Raw genomic sequence first — 26,633 nt, 5'->3', positions numbered from 1 at the left:
TATTTTGACTGACTGAAATGACTGATATTTTCTGTCTTTTTCCATTTTCTTCTCTCCCTTTTTTTTTTTTTTGAGAAAGGGTATTAGGAAAACAAAAGAGCCATGAGCCAGTGTTTGTAACCATGATCGTCTGAAAGGAGAATGACAACCCATAATGGTATACATGAGGATTGAGTGGTTGCAGCAATATTAGAACACATCAGTGAAATTTGAAAAAAATTGGACAATACATTCAGAAGTTATGAATTTTTTAAGTTTTTGGTGCTGCCACTGCTGGATAAAAAGACTACTAAAGTTTACTTTATAATATCATATATGAAGTAAAATATAAAGAAAATATTATGAAAATTAACAAATTTTCATTTCTTATGAAAAGCATACATTCCCATGATTTCTTACTAATATATGCCAAGGGTAAAGTTATTCACCGTGCTTTCTGAAAGTGGTATTGTCAAGTGCTCTTTCCCTATGCTCGAAAAGTGAAAATATGTTGAATTTTCTTGATATTTTCTTTTACTACTGTGGTGTGAGAAAGCAGTGCGAAGAGTTGTTTGGGCCCAACTTCAGAAATGACAAACCCTTGTCACATACCAAATCTCGTCACAAATGGACCAGAATGGCTGTTTGATATTTAAGTTCATCACCGCTGAAGGCAGGTAACATCTGTGCATCTTTTGCATTGAATATCACGAGCTTTGTTTGAGTTTTGTTCTGATGGAGATCACACGAGAACATGGTCAGAATATCAGCTGAACAAACATGATTGAGCAAGCTCTGTGAAAGCTACAGTTGTATCACTAAAGATTATAACCCACATTATAATACCATTACAAACAAAGACAAAAATAAGTGTAATCCCTCAGACTGCAGTTGGCTCCACATCAGCCATATGCTCACTTTTGTCATTAAACACCTATCAGAGAACGCCATGATCAGATTTGATTTTCATCACATATAGAGATATCGAAGTCAGTGTTAAAGTGAGGATCAATTAAAACCAAAGTCGGAGCTAAAACCTCCGAATGGAATGACAATCAAGTTTGTACACGGAGTCTCGTGGAATGAGTCTGTACTAGCAGACTTTTACTTGATTACTTGCTCTGCATTCCATCATGATTGTCCACAGATATGCCCTCTTCCATATTATACCAATCATTAGTGTGATGCTGCTGCTGCTTCTGCTGCTGCTGGAAAGACCAATGGACTGTTAATCACTCTGATACTTCCTTTTGTATTTCCATCATGTGGATACACATCCCACCACATGGGGAAGTCACACACAACTCTACATCATTAAGTCTTTATATCCAATTACTTCAATGATTCTCTGTTCTTTTCTACATCCTCAAGTGCTTCCAGAGCTGTGCCATTGTGTTTTTTTTTTTAAGAGAAATTTCGACCCAAACTACCAATAATCTCGACAGAGGCCTAAACGTCGAAACAGTTTTTGAAAGTCCAACAAAAGTGTGCTGCAGATGAAGTGGTGAAGGACAGAGAAGAGAGAGTGTGAAAGAAGCTCATGTACTTTGCGGCCCGGGACTTCCGTTTGATGGTGGCGAGCTGTTTGAGGTAGGGTAATCCACACTGGGCATCTGGCTGGACACCGGCTGTAAGGACTGCTGCTCTCCGGTCCCCGCTGGTGGGTGGGCCATTCCGGGGGTTATCTGATGGGCGGGGCTTGATGCGGAGGGGGCGCTGCTACCGGTCTCCACAGGTATCGATGGTTGGTTGGGTGAGGGTGGGGCTATAGGCACAGAAGGAACCTCAGAGGCACTGCGACCTGCCAGAGAAGATGCGATGAAATGTGAAATTGGACGTGGAAATGGATTATTTTGAACTTTGACTTGAAGGCACCATACTAATCGCTTTGTTGCTGTCTTTCCTAAAACCCAATTTTCAAGATGCAGTAGTTTATGACACATCCAAATTTTGATGAATTTGGTTACTCACTCAATCTCGCAAACAAGCATCAAGAGATTTTCTCTGAAAATGTAGTACCATGAAAATGAACAAACATGCATGTATTCAGTGTATATTCTACAGTAGAACACTTTTTCTACATTGATTGATAAAATTTGTAGTCTCAAATATTTAGTACACTTTGGCAAGTTACACTATTACTTTTGAAAGAAGTGTGCTATGTTACAACTGTTCTTTGGTGTATCTGTCAAAAATGAATGCACAGAAAAAAAAAAAATCAAGACGAATATTTCTAGTAAAGATAACAAACTCGCATCTAATTACACTGTACCTGTTTCTGTGGGATTCGGATGGGTGTACGGAGGAGGTAGCTCTTCATATTTAGGCAGCTTCCACTCGTTGGACCCTCCCCCTCCCCCAATGATTCCAGGGTACGGTGGTGGCTCAGGGAAAGCTCCGACTGGGGCGTTGCCCGTCATGATGTGGGGGTAAGCTGGCCTCTCTTCAAAGCCTTGGTTGTCTCCATGTTGCAGGGCATCCGCATGGGCCAAAATCTGAGATATTTGAGAAAAAAAAAAAAACAAATACACATGAATTGTAACAATAGGCAATGTGCACAGGTTGATCCAGTACAAATCTGGGGGGCATTTCATGAAGCGTTTTGGTCGGATATTTTTCTGACAAACTGTTACAAGCTACTGAAATCCTTGCATCTGATTGGCTGAGAGCAAATTTATCCAACAACTTTGTCGGACAAAATGCTTCATGAAATGCCCCCAGAACTTCAGAACAAGCATTGACTAGAGTCACTCGTAATGCTCACATACAAATTGCATTGTATGGGTACAATTTATTCTTTTCAAGTGGTTGTTGACACTACATTTTGTATCTGAGCTTCAACTTTGACAATTCAAACTGCAGTAGCTCTGTACCAAACTCTGGATCCACCACAAAAACAAGAAGATAGTACTATATTTGGCGAATGATTGGTGGCAAGTGTCAACTCTATTGGCTTAAGCTCTCTGTCCAGTGTGAATATATAAGAAAAAGGAGTCATTGTTGTCTAGTGGTTTGCACACACAACATTTAACCAGGAAGCCTGAAGGTTCAAGTCCTGCAATGGCACTAGTGTCCTTGAGTTACACACAATACCATCGACGCCTTTCTTCTCTACTCAGGTGTATGAGTGGATAAACAGTGGAAAGTAGAATGTTACTATTGTGCACTACAAGTAGTACTGTTCAATAAGCCTGTGTGTGGTTTAAGTGCTAATTGGCAAAGAAAAACCCACAGCATTGTACACACTGCCCCTAGCACAGAAAAGGTTAAAGGTCCTGTTTACCTCTGGGAGCAGCGATTAAAAACTTTTCAAAGTATCACTTCTGATGCATATATGTGTAGGTCAGTTGTATCACAAAACATCCTACCATTTAAGGTTTTTGCAATAAAGCCTAAAATCTGTAGACGGAAACATTTTTATTATTTCTATTGTTCACATTTTGCATATTTAACAGTACTTAGCATTGTTTATACTTGTTCAAATTTTCACATTGGTCATTTCTATCCCTAACTCACATTTCAGAACTATTTTGAAGCACTAGTGCTGGGTTTTTGTTTTATCTGCAAATGGTAAATTATGCCTTTAACTACGATGGAGCAGAAGAGAACACTCTATTAGGCGCAGGTTTGATTCTTATGATTGGGCAATACAGCACCAGGAACACTACAGTTTTGTACAAACACTTTTCCTTGCATGAAAGGGTCATTGACATACAAATGAAATGGTGACTGGAACTGAACTCGTTCAGGGCCACCATTTTAAAATGCCACTGACTTTGTGCACACTAGTTATCAGATTGCCAGTGGAAGCAAAAAGAAGTCCAGCGTCGCTTCAGAATTCAGAATGCACTTTTCAACTTCAGTGACTGGAGGGCATGTTGGGATGTGATACTATATTGAGAGTAAAAGAAGCCCACCAGGATGCGACTGGTGCATGTTTGAAGTTCACTCCTATTAATGTACCTCAAAACTGTCATAGCAATCTTCCTACACTTTCTCTGACATACTCGCATCCCATTTAGACACCAAACACTTAATGTGAAAGTTTAGTCAACCAATCATTGCCCTTCTATAAAATGCTTCAATATTCCCAGTCATTTTGTAAAAGCTGTTATTTTTGCATACAGATATTTTTGCGAATAAGCCACAGACATTTTCCCAGGATGTTATTTTCACGATTTGACATCGAAGGTGTCATAAAGTGCACGCCACTCTACTGTACATGGCAATATGTTCGTGTGCTGTTAAATATGCATCCCAAAAGTGATTTGCAAAATTTGCGAAAATGACATTTTTTTGTAAACAGTATACAAACTATTCATTCACCTGTTTTATCTCTAAGGTTTTTGAGGAAGAACATACTTCTGTGTCCTTTCCATCTTTAAATGGCACTTCATGGATCTAGCACATTTTAAGATTCCAGACTGAAACAATAATTCAGATTGTCAGTTGTTGTTGATGTTGCTGCTGTTGTTGTTGTTGTTGCTGTTATTGCAGTTGTTGCTGTTGTTGTTGTTGTTTCTGCTGCTGCTGATGTTGTTGCTGTTTTTGTTATTATTGTTGTTTGTTGTAAAGTGTGATGTGCATCACTGTGCAATCCTGGTCCTTTACATTACATTTTGAGATGGGACTTTAAAAGCCGTACACATACAGTATGTATGTCATAGCATTTACTTTGTATGGACTCACAGATGGAAATATGTATTAAGATTTCAATTTGTGAAATACATTTTTGGAGGATTTTAAATGGGATGTTTAATTGAGCAATTGAGGATATTGCTTCATTCTGTGATAATGTCAGGTTGTGGTACAAAACCACAAATTACAATTAATAAGCCTAAAGTGCTTGTCACCTTGGATAACGAATGTGTAATCAAGCTGTTCCTGCAGAGCAAAGGAAAGGGTCTCAGAAATAACTTGCAAGTTGGAAGGATCAGGTAGTAGTTCTCATACTATATCACCATGCAAAGTGAGAGTAGGTCTTGAGGGATTAGAGATGGCTTCATTTTAATAGTATCACAGACACCATGGGTCCATAGCTTTGATTTTTGCCAAACCTGAAGCTCCAAGACATACAAATGTATGATACGAGATTTCGCCAATGTTTACTACTGCTCATGACATCTACATATGTGCTGACACCACTGCACAGGAATTTATATGTTTATTATTATCATTACTATTATATATATATATATATATATATATATATATATATATATATATATATATATATATATATACATATCAAAACACAACCTGAAATTATCACAGAATGAAGATCACAGGACACAGTTGGAGAGTGTTTGATAGGGAATGCATACGTGTAAATTACGGAACACAGATCTCCACGTTAACACTGAAGTGTGCTGTTCACACGTAGAGCCAATCAAACAATCAAAGACATCCGTAACAACAACAAAGATAGATAAAACATTGGCAGATGCACCACTGCTGAGCTTTTAGTGTCGCTTGTTGAGGTTCATCCCCACCCAATTCTCGGAGCAGTAGACAGCGCATTTCCTGTTCCCAATCGGGCCGGTTAGTCTCGGCCATGGATTCCAGCCAAGAGATGTGCGTCAGGTCGACTATTTCGGGCACATTTTGATTTCTACCCTTCTTCGGTTTAATCAACCGACTAATAGAAATATACAGTGTACAGTGCCATTGCCAGGCACAAACACACACACACACCAAAAAAAAAAAAAAAAAAAAATATGAGGCTAAAATAAGAATATGATTGGCATCAGTATCAAACAACATCGGTGGTGGCGCAAATAGGTATGCCTAATATCTAGCTCAGCACCTGTCTAACACGCTATGAAATGTCATGCAACATTGATCTGACATGGAGTATTTCCCCCACTTTGAGAAGGACAAAGGTCGGAAACTGTTTTCCTTTGTTTATTTTTTCTTTCTTTCTTTCTTTCTTTTTTTTTTTTTTTTTTTTGGGGGGGGGGGAGAATACCAGCTTTCCAGTGCAGATCTAGTGAACACAAGGAAACAACCCACAAAAGGACAAAAAGATGGTCCTTGAATGTGAAACAAAAGCTGCACATCACAACACACATACTTTTACAAGCAGCTGCACAAATAGCAAGACAAAACAAAAGAAGACAAAACAATAAAACATCACTCCAAATGCACTAACAAAAAAATCAGGGCTGTCAGGTTATTCCCTGTTTCCAATGTGCATTATTTATCCCCAAGACAAGATCTTCAACTCTGCCCCCAAATTGCTAAAATGAAAATTTTGGGGTGAGTGTATTTAACGCAGGACTGACATTTATGTACCAACATATGAAAGTCAAATGACAAATGTTCACTGAAACTTTGTTGTTTTTCAAATGAATGACCTGATACTGATTAGAAAAGATAATATCAGCCTTTAAATTCCATTAAACACTGTCTTTTATGCCATTTCTAGACTTACAGCGTAGTGGTAAACATGCAAGTACACGTAACATGGACTGATGAACATGTAAATTGTTGTCAGTCCACATAATGTACAGGTTTTGTATGTTCACCACTTAAGTCTAGAAATGGTATAAAAGACTGTTTAATAGAATTCTTGTTCAATAAAGAATTGTATTTATCAGCATTTCAAAAGGCAGAAAAAAAAAGAAAATTTACATTGACCTTTAGCATTGAACCTTTTGAGGTCATGCCAGGTGATTGCTAAGAGCAAAATTACCGTACCTGCCTACGATATGTATTTGCCCTGCTGTACCATGAAAATGAAAACCACCCCGTATTGGGAGCCAGTGATGGTGCAGTGTACAAAATGGTGATCATGACTGCTTTGGTACTCTGTCATCACCCTGCGGAAAGAGTCACTTATAAAGAGTATGCTTCAAGGATGCCGTGGTTGGTACTCGATACGGGTATGAGGCAAACATTTTTGCTAAGAGGTCATTGCCTAATAACACATAATACAACGTAAAAGAAGATGGTAAGCAAAAGAGATGGAGAAAAGGACAGAAAAAAAAAATGGAAGACAGATGAGAAAAGAGAGAGAAAGAGAACAAGAAGAAAGGAAACACTGTCAACAGCATCACTAGCTTGTTTTCACACCAGTTGAGAAACGTACCATTAATTGCTATGCTGAATTAGTTACGATTGCAATTACAATTAGGATTATTGTCCACACACGCAACCGAGGAAGGCTTCCGGGATATTGCAGTTTTGATTTTTCAGAGTGAGAAGAGGTGTGGCTTCTTTCTGAGTACCGGTACCCATTAATCACTTTTGTAGCGCATGCTTTGACTGTAGTGCAAGCACTTCAGGAGAGTGGTTTTTCTGCGGAAGTGGGAAGTGGTTGAAAGGTTACTGGTAACTGCAAGTTCTGCACACAAAAAAAAAAACAACAAACAAACAAAAAAACATGATTTGTAGGTCAAACCATAACATGACTGTTTCGTTATGTAATTCTGGAGAATCGTGATTGGAAAACACTGCCGGACCATTGTTTGAATTACGCATGGAATTAAGATTCAAATTACCCTCCGTGATTCCAGTTTGCATCGACACATGGCCAAAATGTATCATTTGAGAGATTCTAATGACGCATCATTTGAATAACGATTCTAGTGATGCGTCATTTGAATCATGATTCTAGCGATGCGTCATGAGAATCGTGATTCAAATTACGCACTCTCGGTACGTGTGAAAACAGCCACCGTGAGGCAGTGGGAAAATAGGGATCAACCAATAAAAGACAGCTTCTGGTAACAGATGTGACTAATCACTGTACGATGACACTTTTGTGATGTTACACAGAAAGTGCAAATATGAGACTGCATAATGTTTACAGAGCTAAACCAGTATATTATCAAAAGGTGTAGATATTATGTTCATTTCCCATGTTATTGGTGTGATAGCCAGCAGATATTATGTGAGTTTATTTTGTCGGGTCACTGGTATGACTGCACTCCTTTGCATGCATGCATGCTTGCATTGAAACACACAAGTGCACAGAACACAAACTAAGTACTGTAGTTTAAAGTATGGGAAAGAATGATCATGAAGATAAAATTGTTGCCTGTCTGGCAGAAAGGGCTCTAAGGCTTGTATGCTTCAAAACTTGCTGTGGTGGGACCCCAAGGCATGCATGCTCTAAAGCTTGCTAGGAGCCTTTTGCTGGGCAGGCGATGAAATGTGGAGATAGGGAGCTACAGAAATACACTGTAGTCTAACACATCATCACTCACATGATGGAAGCAAGATTTATGCATGTGTTGTTGGCTTTTTTTTAAATGACTACCAACAGATGAAACACATGAGCAGGTATATTGCAGTTTTAATAGTGGTAGGTATAAGAAACATATACTACTACTCATGTAGTTTATGCACACAGACATCCTTGTGCTATGCAATCAAACCTTTTAACAACCCACTATTAAACACAGCTGGGGGAAAAAAAAAAAACCACAAAAAACCCACAGCTAGAAAACTCATTTTACATAGTGTGCAAACATCTACATCGTTGTAATCAGACCCACGTCACAACTCATGACCCAACAAAACATGCCAGTAATTGAATGTTGTGCTAATGAAGTATAAATCTGAAAACACACACACACACACACACACACACACACAATCTGATTTAATAGTCAATAATCATTCTGGCTCACAACTGACTGCATTTGGTTCGACCACAGATTGCTCAGTTTTGTGCAGCAGGTACCACAAGGATGCACGTCACAGGTCTTAGATTTTAAAAGCAAAATACAATGCACTCTTGTTATGAACACAGTTACAATGTATAGTGTAAAAGTGGAAATTTTCGTGTGTTAAAATTTGCACGAAACAAGAAACTAGCGCGAAAATAAAAGCACACAAATATTTTTGATTGCCATAAGTTCCAGTGGTTGATGTCTTGATTCCGCGGAATTAAAAACATTCAAAACTCTTCTTACCCGGCCGAGCGTGAAAGATATTAAGTCATGCGAAATATACACTTTACAGTAATGAAGTTCTTGTAATAATGAAGTACAAATTTAGGTCCCAAAATTACCATCTGTACATAACTTTATACTTTACTGTTCAACCATTTATAATAAAATTTTGATATACTACAATGAAAAAAAACTGCCTTTCCCAAGGACTTTATCATGATGCAGAAATGAGATGCTTTATCAGCAGGTACCTTAAAGGATAAGTTCACCTTCATTAACATAAGGATTGAGAGAATGCAGCAATATTAGTAGAACACATCAGTGAAAGTTTGAGGAAAATTGGACAATCAATGCAAAAGTTATGAATTTTAAAAATGTTTGTATTGGAACCGCTGGATGAGGAGACTACTAAGACTCATGATGTCATATGAGTACAACAGTATAAAGAAAATGTAAAGAAAATTCAAGATATTTTCACTTTTTTTGCATAATAAATGAGCACTTGACTTGCCTCTTTCTAAAGGCAATGTGAATAATATTACCCATAACACATGTCAGTAACGAGTCAAGGGAATGTGTACTTTTTTCAAAAGATGAAATTTTGTGAAATTCTTTTTATATTTTCCTTATATTGTTGTACGCATGTGACATCCTACACTGCAGTAGTCTTCTCATCCAGCGGTGACTGCACAAAAACTTCAAAAATTCATAACTTTTGAACGGATTGTCCGATTTTCCTCAAACTTTCAATGATGTGTTCTATTAATATTGCTACATTCTCTCAATCCTTATGTTAAAGGGATGGTACAGTATTGGTGGAGATGAGAATTTGGCTTTTAACTTTTTGAGAGATACCAAAAAAACACTTATGATATAGTACAGAGCATACCCTTTTAAGAGGAATTCAAAGTTTATTTGATGAAAATCGGGTTTGGAATGACTGAAACATCCAAAAACAAAGTAAAACAAAGCGATCGTAATAAAGTGTGGGTCCCACACTTTATTTGAATCGCCCTTTTTTGGATATCTCAGCCATTTCAAAACCAATTTTCATCAAATAAACGTTGAATTCCTCATAGAATTACATGCTCTTTCATATTTCATAAGAGGTTTCTCATTATCTCACCAAAAAAAATGTTAGAAACCTGAAATTAGGTCTCAACCAAAACTATACGATGCCTTTAATGAAGGTGAACTTGTCCTTTAATGATGACAAATATTTAAAGTCTGACTGTGTTGAGAAATATTCAAAGTCTGGGAGCCAAATGTGCTGCCAAACAATAGTATGGGGAATGGTATCACTGATAATAACAATGTGGCAATCTATCATCTCATGAAAAAGATTGCAACATGCCCAGTGGTGCATGCTGGTTCCAAGAACATGCAATAAATCAGATGGCCATAAGCAAGACAGGCCATTATATTATTAATTTGGTACTTCTGGGTCAGTGATACTTTTGCAAGTCTGAAGTACTCACAACTTTCATTTTGGTAATACTGCTTGGAAGGATATTGGTTTCCTCTTTTGTACAGGATGTGTGCGAACATACAATTATGTACAATGTATGGTATACTGTACAAATGTATTACATATACAGTGTACTGTACATGGACATTGTAGCCCCAGCAGAATCAATGCTGTACTGCACTTTTTTCACTTTCATCAGACAAAGTCAGCCAATTTCAAGTGCCCATTAAACGCTACTGCCACATTCAACAACTTCCAGTATTAAAACTATGGGGGGAACAACTTCCTGAATAAATGTCATGTTTAGCTAGGAACATGACAGGGCTAGATTCTATCATCCCTCCTGCTTTCTATTCTTTTCAGAATAGTTTTGCTGCTGGGACAAAGACGTCTTTGTTGTTTCCCAGCCATATACGTGTAATTATAAACCTAAACCACAATGCAGGCTTTTTTCAGGCAAGAACATTGGTGTATCTGGTTAGTGGAAAACATAGATCCTGTCCAGTACATCCGATAGGCGGAGCGGGTGAAGTCACTCATACAGGCAATAAAACCACAGGATATTTGAAGTTTCCCCTTACTTTAATACAGCAAAGCATTCAATTGATTGCTTTCTCTGTTGAGAAGAGGAAAATCTAGGGTTTTCCCTTCTGGCAAGTCATCAAAAACCTGCCTGTTTGTCTGAGGTTTCTTTGTACAGGGACTCCGCTTTTCTTGGAGAGCAACCTTCCCTAGAAAACCAACCGAGAGCTCCTCTTTCAAAGATCCATGGCAGTGTATTGGCAACATAATAGTGTACAAGTACAATGTGTGTACAGTACGTGTACAGTTGTATGTATGTAGGGATTTATACTGTGGTTCAATTCGTATGAAATACAAATGAGCAAGTTTTGTTCCCAGGAAACTGATTTTTCTATGTGATGCATATAATACTAAACTGCCACTGTACCATGGTACGAGGTACATTAAGTACAATATAGACCAATTTAAAGCTAGAACAATTAAATATGATGAAATGATTAATAAAGTTCAAACCTAAATACTACAATTATACTGTATCAATACCAACAGAAGTTAAAGAATAAATTTGCATGAACAATGAATCATGGTATTACACACATTGTACAAGTACACGTGAACATGTATGTGTAGGATATCTGAAAGTCAATCAAAATTTACTTTACTCTTAGTATTTTCAATGCTATGAACCAACCTAAGACACAAAGTCCTCATCTAATCTAAAGTACTAATCAAGAAATTAATTGAAAGTTACTTTCAGTAACATGTGGAATGATATGACAGTAATGCATGCAATACCACCAATATATATAGTAAGACATACTTTTGCACAGATCACTTACAGTATATAATTCTTACTTCATGAAGATGATTTTGCAAACTTCACTGCAATAATCAGTGGGAACCGTATGGTGGCAGGTACAACGTAAACTTTTAACTTTGAACACAACTTGATAAAAGAACTCAGAACTTTGAATAAAAGAGAAGTGTACATAACATTTGTTACTGATAATTGCTTTAAGTCATGACAGACAAAAACTTGAAGAAAAGATACTACAGGTACCGTGTAGCTGACACAAAGAGAAAAATAATGAAGTACCAGACAATATACATTGTAAATGTATACTTGTTTACATATTTATATCCTGTGTTACACGTATATGACAAAGAGCAAGTAAATATTTACAATTCCAAATGAATGAATAAATAAATCACAGTAAAATTGTACTTCAACTTCATTACATTTTGTCCAATTGAAATAAAATGTTCACTATTTTTGGGGGTCTCATTTTAGTCATTTAAATACAAGTCAATTTGGAAACGGAGGAATGTTTCTGTTGTGTGTGTGCATGGTGTCTTGTGCTATGTGCTGTGCTGTATTATGTGTATGGTGTGTGTGTGTGTGTGTGTGTGTGTGTTTGTGTGTGGTGGTTCACACACATGTGATGGGAGGAGGGGTGATTATTGTCAGTAACAATCAGGATCCAATTGGATCAACATGCAGCTGTCCAGAAGAATACACAATTGCAGTAGCCTACATGTAAGCGAACTCGAACCCTGCTTTGAAATCAGCAGTTGTATACAATTGTACATTCGCAAACTGTAAAAAGGCATGCATAACTCAATCTACATATTTTTGGCAAGTAACGTACATGTACTGTACCGGTTTGTAGTTATGGGTTTCAGTTATCAATGACAAAATATATGCATGTATAATGTACGTGTACACTGTTGTCTAATTACCCTTTATCGCTGTACCACGTCACATACATTGCATACCATGTATGTACATTGTACAAACTTTCCTCCTATACACTGTCCATATCAATGCTATAAACCTTCACAGCAGTCACGGGTACCAGGTAGACTACTAGTACATGTATGGTTGCACATCTACAATGTATGAATGGGAACATTGATTGTCTGCATGTACACTGCACACCAGTATATCATGCAACATATCGTATCAAATGTATGTTGTACAATGTATCTATCACAGGCTGCCAACCTCGAGTGAGAGTTTGGCGTGAGACACTGCGAGGGAGCGGAGCGACCTCCTGGCTAGCGCCTGGCGGCCTGCTGTGCGGTCGTACATACGTACGTACTACGTACACAGTCAGCGTATGTAAAGCGATGTAAAGCACACGTCATAGCCATACATGTACTGTAATTTGCCAAAAGTACAAGCTACGCTCACGTGGTATAGGTAGAAACCAATCGTAATCCAATAGCTCGTCTTTGTGCGCGAACCGAAAACGATTATTATTGGTTAAACTTTACACCCGCGCGGGAAAATCTCGAAATTTTTGGCTTGGGCATATCGATATTCGGAATATCAGAGAATTTAGAGATATATTTATTTTTGTAGTCATGTACATTCCATTTTGGGGGTTTAGAGTGAGATTTCGTTTATCAGAGTGAGACAGTCAAAACTGATGAATTGCGTGAGTCTCGCGCTCAATGCGTGAGAGTTGGCAGCCCTGTTATCATGAAACCAGAACAGAACATATAATATGATTTGTCTCTCTGCTTGCTGATAATACCCCTACTTGTACCTTCTGGTGCCACAGTGATTTTTTTTCTCTCTCCTTCATTTTTAACCAAGCACAGACATACACGTAGGCCTACTTGTACAATACACCATGTACATTATTGCATATACTCGTACAATGTTGTATGCAGTCAATCCCTTTGAAAGCATACATTGTGATAAACATTGTTCAATATCCTGTGTTAAAATGCCAGGATGCCACACTAATGGGTTCACTGACAGCTTCAAAGGCTGCTGGATGAGACTGACTGCATACACTAATGAAGAAATGCATAACAGCTGCATGTGTGTGTGTGAGAGAGAGAGAGCTTGAGCTTGCATGTACAACTGTACCTGCTTTATTTAGACTGTTAAACTTCAGGGAGGTGTAATACATTGTACTAGGAAAAGAAACCAGAATCTCTACTTTGCATCGAAGCTCCAGCCATGCCATGGGGAAGATACTGGTACGCCTTTAATTCTGGGTGTTTTATCAATTCTCACTATCACAAATGAATGTAGAAACTCCAACGGCAGTGGCGCTACTTAATTTCCATAATAATACGTTGATACTGTGTTACTTGGTGATATTTGGGTGGGTGTGGAAGATCACCTCATTCATTTGCACACAGCATAGGGCAAGCGTATGGACCCAACTGCTAGTGAAAAAAAAAAAAATAATAAAATAAAAAGCTTTCTATCTATACGTGACAGAGAGACTTGCAAATATTTACAAACCAAGTACAATAGGGAAGAATTAATGCTATCATAAATCTTGGATAATACACCAATTTGTAATTCTACTTTGCGCATGAGCAGAAAAAGATCATTTGTACCAACAACGATGTTGGTTTGTAAAATTCACCGAGATACACGGGTAAGCATATCTGTAATGTGATGATTATCAGCACATCTACCAGACAGTAAGCCTGGTATTTGGCAGTATCAACAGAAAAAACGACAACAACTTACGTACATGTGCCTTATTGTCTGGCATGGAGTGTCGTTAAATGATGAAATCTCTGCCTCTCAAGTAGCACATTATGGCATTCCTCATATGTATCATAACAACTTGACAAGTGAAGGGTCTCACATACATTGTAATAAACAAGTCTGCTGAATGGTGCAAAATCACATTTCAATTTTGCCGTCTTGGCTATCATGAGAGAGAGAAAATACCTCTTGTTATGGGGCATGCATAAGTTTATACTCGTACGCTACAGTCCTCATTGACTAGCCATCTTTGAAACTGTTAAATATATGTAAAATGAACATGTTCATAATTTATGTGTTTTCTGTTTATTTGGTTAGTTGTCTGTTTGTTTTGGTTTGTTTTTTTTTTGTGTGTGTGAGTGGGTTTTTTTTTTGTGAGGAATTTATATGGAAGCACCCTGGTATGGTTGAAAAAGGTTCTGGATTTGTAAAATGAGAGTCTTGGGGTTAGATTCTGCCCAGTGCATTCATCCTTGGACAAGATGTTTTGCCTACAATGTCCCTCTTGACCCAGGTGTCAATATTGTCTGTTTTACAATGATTATTATACCAGTAAAACAGACAGTTTTGGCACATAACTGCATCTGGAAACAAGCCTGAACTGGCCAGAATATTTGTTTGTGAACAAATGCTTGACTAGAGCAAATTATGGCAATTACAATGCCATCTCAATCATACTAACAAGGAAAGATAATCAAACATCGAGTCGTGCTGATGAGCAAGTTGTGCCTTCTATGCTCATCTGTCTGTCGATGGTCAAGCTTCTGCTTGTCTGTGAGCCTGGTGGTCAATCTATCGGTCCATCTCTCCGTCTGTCAATCTGTTATCAATTGTTCTTTGTTTGCTTGTTAGATTTTATTTTCTACAATATGATTTCAAGCATAAATATTTTTTTTTCAGTGATATCAAAGGAAACATCAATATTGATATATGGATTACAATATTCATGGTTTGAAGAAAGAAAATAAATGTGTACATTAATTCCATTAATTAAATTAATACTGTATTGAAAATTTTGCAAATAATTAACTAACTAGGAAATTATGCAGAAGGACTGTCACTATAAGAAGTTTGGCTAATACTTGAACACGTGGCAACAAAGCAAACCTACATGTCTACAGCATGGGGGGGGGGGGGCAGCGAAGTCAAGGAGCATAATGTGTGTATACAATGTAATATTGTAATATACATTTTGTTTTATAGCAGAATGGGGGAATTATTTGTCCTTTACCTGTCTGTGTGTCTGTTTCTGTGTCTTTATCTGTATTGCTGCCTACCACCACATCTGTTTATTTGTGTCTGTCTGTCTGTGTCTGTGTCTACAATATGTACCTCTACATGTACAGTGTACCTCCCTCTCCTTCTGTCTCTCTTTATATAAAGTGTGTGAGTGCATGTGTGTTTCCCTGTATACATATTATACACATTCATGTACAAGATAGTATATCTCATATAATACATGTAGAGTGCATAGAGTATTATCTATACAGAGTATACAATGTATATCTCTCACACCCACCTTTCTCACACTTAAGATGAGTCTGCAATATACACACTGCATGCATGCAACAGGTGGAAGTCTTCCTCCTCAATATTGTTCCATGTGAGTCACTTTCCACCAGCACAGATGATAGGTGATCCGCAGACTATATCCTACATATCTTGCTGACGTCAGTGGAGATGAAAATCTTGAGCCCGATGCGTGTACTTTAACACATCATTCTTCCGCTGTTTCCAGGGAAATTCTACTAGTCCTCAAACAGCATGTTGTACATTTCACACGTGACTTCGTGACGGCAGTGACAGAAGCAGTCCTAGCACACAACTTGCAAAACAGCTATTAAAGTGAACTAAAGTCAAGTTTTTGTTTTTCTTTAAAAAATAAAATGTAAACAAAAACATACAATAAAGAAGCGCTGTCAAGTAATTATCTCTTTGAAATGACTTTGTGTACAAAAAATAATAATAATAATAATAATAAAACAATATCAACCACTGCCCAACCAAGCTGTCTACAATAATGAAATACTGACACTTCTGTGATTATAAAGAGGAACTGACAGCTCCTCAGTAGGTTTTGTATAATTGTTCTAACCTGGAGTCCCCAGTGAATAAAGCCAAAAATTATGTGACCCGCTACAACGAAAGGATCCAAAGTCGGGGGAAGTTGATTTCCTAAAAATCAAATGACATTACTCCCTTACTCTTCCACTTTAATTTCATGTACCAACACGACTAATAAAAGTACTCGTTTGTGGAAATATTGATGACTTTATGAGATTATGTTGAGAGGTCTAAGAAATCAGCCTTTCCAGAAAACCGCCTTCAAAGTTTTCTTTCCGATGCAATCGTGATCAAGGGGAGGTAAGAAAGTTTTCACCTCCTGACAATAGGAGGTATGCTCCTAGTAACCTTTGTGATGTTCATTCAAGCTTAGCGCCAGCGGTCTACGCATGACCAATCAGTATTAAAACCAGAATGCCATGCACTGACCAATAAGATTGTTTCGTTGTTGCTAGGAGAGTAGTCTATTTGCGGCACTAAATCCAAATCTTCGGACGCATTTCTGTACCATTGAAAGTCAGAAAAATCATGTCCTAGAAACAAGAGACCCGCGGGTCTAGCGCTCACCTGAGTATCGCAAGTTCACCTTTCACGCAGTCACTAATCTAAATTATTAACAGCTCTACTAAAATTTGACCAGGCTTCTCAAGTAGAAGATGAAAATGTACAATAAGGGCCGAAATTTTTAAAGATTCCTTCATTTGGGGGGATTGGGGGCCCCCTGGGGCCCTCTGGGTGGGGCATGGTGCCCATTTTGATAAATTGAGATCCTGACCCCCTAGGGATGCTACCTGCCAAGTTTGACGAAAATCCATCATGAGGTTTTCAGGAAGAAGATGAAAATGTACAATTCAGGCCCCCATTTGGACCTTCCCAACCCCCCCCCCCCCTGCCCCCAAGAGGGGCACCCCTGGATTTGCTATGAACAAACTTGAAACTACAGTCATTAATGTACTCACTCATAGTATTATCTTAGCTCTATAACTTCTGATTCTAGAGAAGATTTTTAAAGATTCCTTCATTTTGGGGGGTTTGGCCCCGCTGGGGCCCCTGGGTGGGGCATGGTGCCCATTTTAACAAATTGAGATCCTAACACCCTAGGGATACTACCTGCCAAGTTTGGTGAAAATTGGTCATGGGGTTCTCAAGAAGAAGATGAAAATGTATAATTTAGGCCCCATTAGGACCCCTCCCCACCCCCCTCCCCTGGGTCCCAAGGGGGGCACCCCTGATTCTGCCATGAACAAACTTGAAACTACAGTCATCAATGTACTAACTCATAGTATTAACTTAGCTCTATCACTTCTGGTTCTAGAGAAGAAGATTTTTACAGATTCCTTAATTTTGGGGGGTTTGGGCCCCCCTGGGGGCCCCCTGGGTGGGGCATGGTGCCCATTTTAACAAATTGAGTTCCTAACCCCCTAGGGATGCTACCTGCCAAGTTTGATGAAAATCGGTCTTGGGGTTTTCAAGAAGAAGATAAAAATGTAAAAGTTTACGCACGACGGACGACGCACGACGGACGACGCACGACGGACGACGCACGACGGACGACGCACGACGCACGACGCACGACGGACGCCGGACGAAGGGCGATCGCAATAGCTCACTTGAGCCTTTGGCTCAGGTGAGCTAAAAAGCTAATTTCTTGCCTTTCCTTTGGTCAATTAGCTTCAAAATTTTGGCAGATGATAGGACAAAACATTAGACTACAAAATTATGCCAAAAACAGAAATTCAACAGTTTTGACCAATTTTGATGATCTGACTTCAATCTCGATTTTCTCAGCTCAGCCGTCAGCGACTTTTGGATCCTGTTGTTGTGGCGGGTCACATATTTAATGTTGACGCTTGCTGAATGAATCATTCAGAAAGTTATGTGCATTTCAGCAAAAGCTTTCAGGAAGTGAAGTCAAGCAAATTAGCCAAGGGAATTTCCCTCAAACTCCGGTTCCAGTTCTGTGACTTTTAAGGTGATTTTTTTTTTCATGGTAGGCAGTGGGTACACACATTTTTGATAGCATTTATTTACTTTCTGCCTTTGATGAAAAATGATGAACACTTAGCTGATATTACACACGCTTTTGTTTTTTTAATAGTATGTTTACGCGCCTACAAGTATTTATGTGTGTGTGTGTGATTGCTTACATGTTATACCATCTCATATCCTTTCTTCACACACATTTATAAGATCCCCCATTACAATATGCAGTTTGCTTCTCGTTGTGGTGTAGAAGTCAAGAAGAGTCTAAATATAAAGTGTATGACAAGGCAGGTGGCAAGCGATCAGTCAAATCACACTAATGCTATCTATATGTGACTAAGCTCTACTCGATCACCACACCCGGCATTAGTGTTACAACAGACAGTGTGTGTGAGTGTGTGGACTCATACCGGTATGCATTTATGGTAGTGTGTGAGCATACAGCTGTATGTGTATTTATGACGCAGCAGCTACCACTTGTGTACAAAAGATGTCATCCTACACCTTGTTTTAAGATTATGAAAACAAGCACTGTAGAGCAATACAAGCCTCATGGTTTGTAGATGAACATTTGTAACAGTAGTCAAGTAGTCTGGCTTTCTTGAGAGCAATCATTTTAGCAATCTATTGCACTTACATCCTTATTCTGGTTTCATAACCTATCCGTATTCTGGTTTCATAACCTATCCGTATTCTGGTTTCATATCAAATGAATTACAGTACCACAATTCAAGTAATTTTGATTAACCACCACTATCACAGGAAAGGAACAGCAGCTTTCTATGTATTCAGATGTTGCAATAGCCCCAGTAGTTATTCAAAAGTTGTACATGTAGGTCTCAAAAGGCAAAGAGAAACATTTTAACCTTCTTTCCTTCTTTCATACAAAAGCTTGTGAGTTTGGTAGCAGTGCAGTGTTTTGAGCATGTACATATGTACAAGACACAGTAGCTACTACATGTGTACATAAAAACTGAGTTTTAAGATTATGAAAACAAGCATTGTAGAGTGATTCATTGTACACACATCACGGATTGTCGATGTGGCAGTAGTCAAGATATCTGATGGCTCTTGAGAGGAAACAATAGCAATCTACTCTACTGACATCCGGACTCTGGTTTCATAAATGAAATATGAAAGTGAAAATGAAATAGGAACAGCCAGGCAACTTTCTATTCATTTTAGATGTTGCAATTGACATTGGTACTTTTTCGTAAGTTGCAGGACGCAACATACTTTTAAAAGAGAAACATTTCAGACTTCAAAGTTCTTCCTTGCATAAAAACATTGATAGCAACAGTGTTTCATTCAGAAGATACAACAAATTACAGTGTTGGGAAAATGTAGTCTCCAGTCCCCTAAACCCTAATTTTACCTGTCTATCTTCTCGTCTGTTCCTGCGTGCTGTTCGTCCTGTCACGACGGCGCGCCGCGTCGTTCCATCGGGCATTACGATGTGGACCTCCCGCGCCAGGGCTGCCCGGCGCCGCATGTGGTACCAGCAGAAGTACAGACCCAGTTTCAGGAACAGGGCCACCACCACCAGGCTAGAAATGTAACACAACCAAAAATTTGTCATTTCAGTACAAGCATAATTTGATATGCCATGGGCTGGGAAGCATTACCCTACACTGCATGGCCAAAGGGAATGAAAAGTGACAATTGCTTGCCTTATTTTACAAGAGCTACATGTAGCACTTCACTTGTACGTATACAACATTCCCAATAAAGATAAAGTACAGTTGAACCTCTCTTATCCGGCCTCCCTTTATCCGGATCTCTCTATTATACGGACGCAATCTCGCCGTGATTTTTTTTTTATAATTACGGGAGGAAAGGGGGATTCCCAACTCCTTGAGAACTCCTACACAAACACACATGAATTACATTACTTCCAACATTAACATACACCTCTATTTTGGGGTCTGTTACTGAGTGTAACAATGAAAAGGTTGCAGTATACACATTACTACATGTGGTACTACAATGGGCTACATCAGTACATTATATGTACATGTATAAAGCATTGAGTCTCCCGTATCCGGCCAAATCCCTTATCCGGATGAGCCCAAGTCCCGACTTGTCCGGATACGAGAGGTTCAACTGTACTGCAAGAACATGTAAACCCAGCTAAATATTCCATGCTACAGTACATACATGTACTGCAAATACCCCATGATATGATAAAAACTGAAAAGGTGCTTGACTGGCTAATCGATACAATTTTATGACTACTAGTACCCTGATCTCATCCTCAAAAATCCAAAATAAAAGAGGTACATTATATGATAATTTTTTTCCAATCGCAATATTGACTTAATTCTACAACATTTCATTTGTGCCCTTTCTCTTGTAACATGAAATACATGTACACTCTTCCAATGTTGCACACATACAAACATGTACATCCTGTACACATTTACATGTATACACACAAACAATGTGCATGCCATGGTCTATTATCTTCACATGCCGTTCAAGTTTATTCATAGTCATAAAACTTCTAGCATAAGTGAATAAATTGTGTGTGACTCCAGAAGTCACATGCTTGGGCATACATTTAATGCATTGTATATATTACAAAATTCATTGCAAAGCATCATGCACCATCAGAAATATCATTTACGCCATAAAATACCATTGTACTCCATCAATATTATATAAACAGCTAAGCCACTTAAAAAAATTAATTCGTACCAAAAAAAGTCCCTTGCACCAGATCAATTGCACCAAATCTATATGTATGTCAGATTGCTTTATTAATTAATGGGTGCATTTATCAATTCACTTCTAGCACAGAATGAAGGTTTCCAAAATTTTCAGGGAGTTTGGACAGCTAATAAATGCAAAGCTGACCCTGTTTTGATTATGGGATTAGAAATGTGTTTCTGAAATGCTAAACAAAAAGTATGATCGCAAACACGTTTGAGCCAGAAACTCATTTCTGTAGAGTTGAATTCAAAATGCAAAGTTACAATAGTTACGTTCAGACGACAAGCCTTAACCTCAAGGTTAGGAAACCTAGAGGTTTACTAGAGCTTGTAGTTAGGGACTGTGAAGACGCACTCATAGTTAGTTAACCTCGAGGTTAGCTCGGTGTTTAGAGCCACGAGAAATCTCATGGTTAGCGCTCTAACCACGAGCCGCGGGGGGTCCCCACTCATGGTTAAGCACCTTGTGGACACAAAAATCAATGCACTCAAAGGGGAAGGAATGTAACCTCGAGGTTTCGTAACCTTGAGGTTAAGATTCGTCGTGTGGACACACGTCGAAGTTAGCGGGCAAGAGCTAAACCTCGAGGTTTCCTAACCTGGAGGTTAGGGCTTTTCGTCTGAACACAACTAATGTATTTGGAAATGCATTTATAGACTAGGTACAGTAGGACCTGCCCAATCCAACCACTGCCAACTACACATTTCCGCTCCTCAGGTCAAACTGCGCAATGGAGCTGCGCAGTAATACAATCCTCCCAATCAAATCACGAAAGAGTTGATAAATGCCATGACTCAAGAAACATGATCCGAAAGGCGTTCGCATTTATGCATTTTGATAGTAGGTATTGAAATGCATGTCAAACATGGGAAAGTTGATGAAATGCAGCCAATGTGACATGGGCAATTATCCATGACAGCGACCACAAGGTCTTCTGAAGACTTCCTCCCAAATAAACTGTGAGACATACAGTACAAGTGCAAACTATACATTGTACTGTATGTCCCCCCAAAATTACATCGGGACCTTCCGCAGTGATAACTTTAACCCGTTGAGGACGAGTCCCGAGTATACTCAGGCAGGTGTCTATGGGAAATGCGTGTTGTAGCAAAATCAAACCGTCCTCAACGGGTTAAAAACAGTGAATCAATCCAAATACAATTTCAGGGTATGAAACTAAACTTAATATTACCCACATCTTGCTGAAAACCCTATCTGATTTGCTTCAGTGGTCAAAGAGAAATGAGGATTTTTGTGGAGCATGTCAGGAATCCCTTCCCTCCAAGTTCTGTCTATTGTGTTCACACATTACGGTAATATGCAGTTTTAAGAGCATCCAACAAGTGCTAAAACTTGGAAGAATCTGACCCATGACATGCTTTACAACAATCCACATTTCTCTGTGACTACTTAACCAAATTGACTGGGGTTTTCTGCAAAATAGAGCTAAGATGCTCTGAAGTAGCATTTAGACAGTTTAATCACATTGGGAGTTACCAATACGAAAACCCGATTGGGGACATACTGTACAACTGCACATATATACTCTGGCAACTTCAATACATTATGTGCGCTCAACATAAAAACAGTCTCCTTTTATGAACCATTGCCTCCATGGGGAAATTACATTTTGTACCCTAGCTTGGACAGGTAAAAATTCTCTGCGATGACGCACATCAATTATTTCCTAAGTCACAGGATACTTGGGACTAAAAATGGCCATGATATGATGACCTTTAATTTCCTCCCATAATCATGATCCTATCTTTCGCTCTATGATTGCAAGGTTGAAACATTTAGTAAACACACATGTGTGTTAACTGCATCATCTGGATGCCTAACTTTTTTTCCCCCCATTATAGCATATTCTGGCCTAATGCTGCTCTCATTAAGTCCACTATCATCATCATCATCATCATCCTTTATATTATCACTATCACTTCCATTTGTAAACACTGTTGTTGTCATTAACATCATTGTTACCAGTATAACAATGGACACATACAGTACATGTAATTATTTAAGGCATCAACAGTTGAAAAGCCTGTCTATATACATAACAATTACTGGTATATTTTTTTAATTTCTTTTTTTTTTTAACACCTTTTCCATTTTACATTTTTTCCATTTTACACTTTCAACATTCACTGAAGATGTTTTGGGACATAACAAACTATGACACAAGTTTGTTTTCTATGAAGTAAAATAGAATAGAATAAAATTTCTTGAACCTTTACATGAGTACATAATATACTGCATGTCCTTGCGTGCAACTGTGTACATGTTGCAAGTGTTTTCAGGAGAAAACATCTGACCATACCCTGTAATTGGGAAATTTTGAACTTTGAACTGAAAGACAATTTGCACAAGACAAACCCCCTCAACATTACGCATTCTCTTTAGAGGTATACTGTACAATGTACATTGTATACTGGTACTGTATATAATGTCAGAAAAGCTCATCCCACAATTTCTGAGAGACAACACAGTGCACACGCAGCTATGTAGAACTTGTACATCGTGCATTAAACATGCAACAGATTGTACACTTGTAGGCCAATTATCTAAACTGATTGCACAACATCATCACACACCATGTTGTAACACCTACATGTGACTACCTACATGTAGTAGTACTGTGCACACACTATGCTGCAAGCGAGGAAGAGAGAGCACTACCACGTATTCCCCCTGCAGTATACAGTATCAGCTGACTTCAACCCACCCATGACACATGTGAGAATCCTACTCACAAACCTTTCACATATTACTCAACAATGATTCACTGGAAATCACAGAGGTGCAATGCAGTAGCTGCACTAAACATGCATGACAAATTATAAGGATGAATGTTTCCCATGTTGACAAGACTGTATTTCCTTTTTTTCAAGACAACAGCAACAACAACGACTATAAAAACCTGGAGCATAAGTCATGTTCATGTTGACATCAAGGTGCCTGCCAGGATTTGTGAGTTTCTGTCTGAGTATGACTAAGACAGTGTGAACAGGATTGGGGGATCTCCTCCATATATCCTGATCTGCACATGAGTAGTAATATGGCAAGCATACAATACATCCAGAACAATACAGTGTAGCGTACTTTTGTGGGCAGCAGTGTTCAGTGTATTGGGTGCCTCAGTGTACGCACCTTAGTCATACAGAACTCTGTCCCTACCGCTTACTTTTTATCCACTGTGTGATTAATTCTTCACTATGGCCTTTTTTTTTTTTATTCTGCAGCTGATATATTTAACTAAAAAAACACTCGTAGAGCACGCAGACCTCTGCCAAGCAGCTCATTTCTACCCATCCATATACACGCATGCTGAAAATCGCCCAATATCCCAATCCAATATAGAAGCCTTTCATACGTCAACAGTTTCCAGCTACAAGTGTATGCGGCACCTCGCCTGAGCAGAGCACGCACTTTAGAGCGCTTCGTAAATACATGCAGCTTGAACTCCTAAGTTCATTGACCTTATCTGCAAAAAGACCAAAAATCCTTCAAAATCTTTGAAACTTCCCAGACCACTACTGAAATTGAATCATATCTTCCTTCTGTCATTATCAAGTTTTCCTGCAAGTTTTGTTCAAATCCGTTCACAACTTTTGGAGTTATTTTGCAAACAGAAAAGCCAACGCAATGATCATGAAACCTCCTCCTTCCTTGGCAAAGGTAATAAGTGTATAATTATAGTAAATGCAAATGTCAGCTGAGCCAATGTTAATTTGGGATTTTTTAATTTCATAGCTACAATGTACACATTGTAGGCTTTAATTTTAAGTTTGAAGCTGTTGCTGACTGCCATATACCAGGGAGGTCTTTCTTCCACCTCCCTGCATATACACAACTCAATCCATTTTTACTGACATACTGTACAAGTGTACATTTGTATAAAGATATCAACAATACACGTAATTTTTTTCCTGTAAAAGAAGTCAGAGTACATAATTTTCAGCCGTGAGCAGCAGAATGACAAGAAATGCACACTATGTAAGAGCACAGAACAATTTTTTTCCTTCATAAAGCATAATAAAAATTTTCTCACAATGTCTGCTTAAATTGATAAGAATTCCAGATGATACCCTCTGACTGAACACTTAAAACATTCAAAAAGAAAATAACTGAATGAATTCCAAATATTGTACTTCGTTAAAAACTGCAATTTGGTTTTCCACACCTAAGGTCCGTCTTTCATAAAACTGTAACTAATATAATATTGAACTGTTCTACTGCAAGAGCTCCTGAGTATCTTGTCTATATATAGTAACAATAATAGTGGCTACTTGTATAGTGCACAGGTCCACCTTTCGGTGTTCATGGTGCTTCAAAAAATGAAAAGATAGATATAAGACAGAGATAGCTTTGTGATTGGCAATTAAAATAGAATATTAAATGAATATAAAAAAAAAATACACACTTGAGAGCTGTCCTTCCTGCTTTACTTAACCAGTTGAGGACGAGTCCAGAGCATACTCGGGCAAGTACAGTTGTACAGATATTGGAAACGTATGTTGTAGCAAAATCAGCCAGTCCACAACGGGTTTTTTAAATGACGTCACTCACCAACCCCACCCCCCCCCCCTTGTCACTTACTGTATACTTCCAAATATAGTCATCTTCACATACCCTCACATATATACAATAGGGGGCTGCAACTCCTTATCTTTTAAAACTCAAGAGTGACATGGGTAGCCTAATTCTCGGAGGCAGCCATGCTGCCCTGTGAAATCAAAGCACAATTGCTGAACAGAAAACCACTGAAAGGGGAATATCATAACAAGAGAGAGAGAATGTACAGGAAAAAAAAGACAAACAAACAAAAAAGAAATTGTGTGGCATGCAACTCTTAAAGAATAACAACAGTCTTCTCAAAATTTGATCATTGAAAGTTACAAATTGACTAAAGTTACAAATTGACTCAAGAGAAAAGATTGACTCAGGAGAAAAGGGCATCAAAGCATTCTTTGTATCATAAATAGTAGAAGTAGTTGTAGTAGCTCTAGTTATATAATCCCTTTTCATCAAGCACCATATTGCCAAAAAAAAAAAAAAATCAACTGCTCCTATTATGCACTATCTGTACAGCGCTTAATGACAACAAGGAACAATTATCAGGAAAAGGAAAACGTTGATTACAAATTTGTATAAATTGTAGCTCAATACTCACATGTAAAAGTAGTATTCCATGATGGCAGTAGGTATTTAAACCTGAGAAGTAATCCAAAGACACTTTCCGGCAGCAGCTTTTGTTTCGCACTTACAGCAAACTTTCCCGCTCATGCATATACTGGATACACAACTTGATCACTATTGATGCAAACAGCTGAACAAAACCTACGAGCACAGATGGCTGATTGTCATGTCCTGATTTAGTGATGTATCCTGTGTAAGGAATAAAAGAAAATACATAAAACAAAGAAACCATTAATGGTATGTGATGATACAATATGCAGCTTCTTGCAGGAACATACATGTAGTA

The 26,633-nt window shown here is 38.4% G+C and overlaps 1 protein-coding gene across 1 annotated transcript; it reads right to left on the bottom strand.

The window, feature by feature from the left end:
• Positions 1-1,022: 1,022 nt before the first annotated feature.
• LOC140233437 (uncharacterized) lies at positions 1,023-26,470 on the bottom strand. The gene is made up of 4 exons (XM_072313548.1): positions 26,322-26,470; positions 19,812-19,983; positions 2,252-2,474; positions 1,023-1,780 (listed from the first exon to the last, which is right to left on the bottom strand). The coding sequence occupies exons 1-4, from the start codon at positions 26,339-26,341 to the stop codon at positions 1,518-1,520; spliced, it is 678 nt and encodes a 225-aa protein (XP_072169649.1). The 5' UTR covers positions 26,342-26,470; the 3' UTR covers positions 1,023-1,517.
• Between the last annotated feature and the right edge of the window lie 163 nt (positions 26,471-26,633).

Source organism: Diadema setosum, chromosome 9, assembly GCF_964275005.1.
Source record: "Diadema setosum chromosome 9, eeDiaSeto1, whole genome shotgun sequence".
Lineage (NCBI taxonomy): Eukaryota > Metazoa > Echinodermata > Echinoidea > Diadematoida > Diadematidae > Diadema > Diadema setosum.
The sequence above is the reverse complement of the archived record's forward strand: the minus strand, read 5'-3'. Positions and strand labels throughout refer to the sequence as shown.

What these genes read in the sequence shown, in the direction of transcription:
- LOC140233437 (XM_072313548.1), bottom strand. Translation starts at nt 26,341, where the DNA reads ATGGAATACTACTTTTACAT. An exon ending in ACAGACGAGAAGATAGACAG is followed by an intron (nt 2,475 to 19,811) that starts GTAAAATTAGGG and finishes CAAATATCTCAG; the next exon opens with ATTTTGGCCCATGCGGATGC. An exon ending in TCCGAATCCCACAGAAACAG is followed by an intron (nt 1,781 to 2,251) that starts GTACAGTGTAAT and finishes CTTCTCTGGCAG; the next exon opens with GTCGCAGTGCCTCTGAGGTT.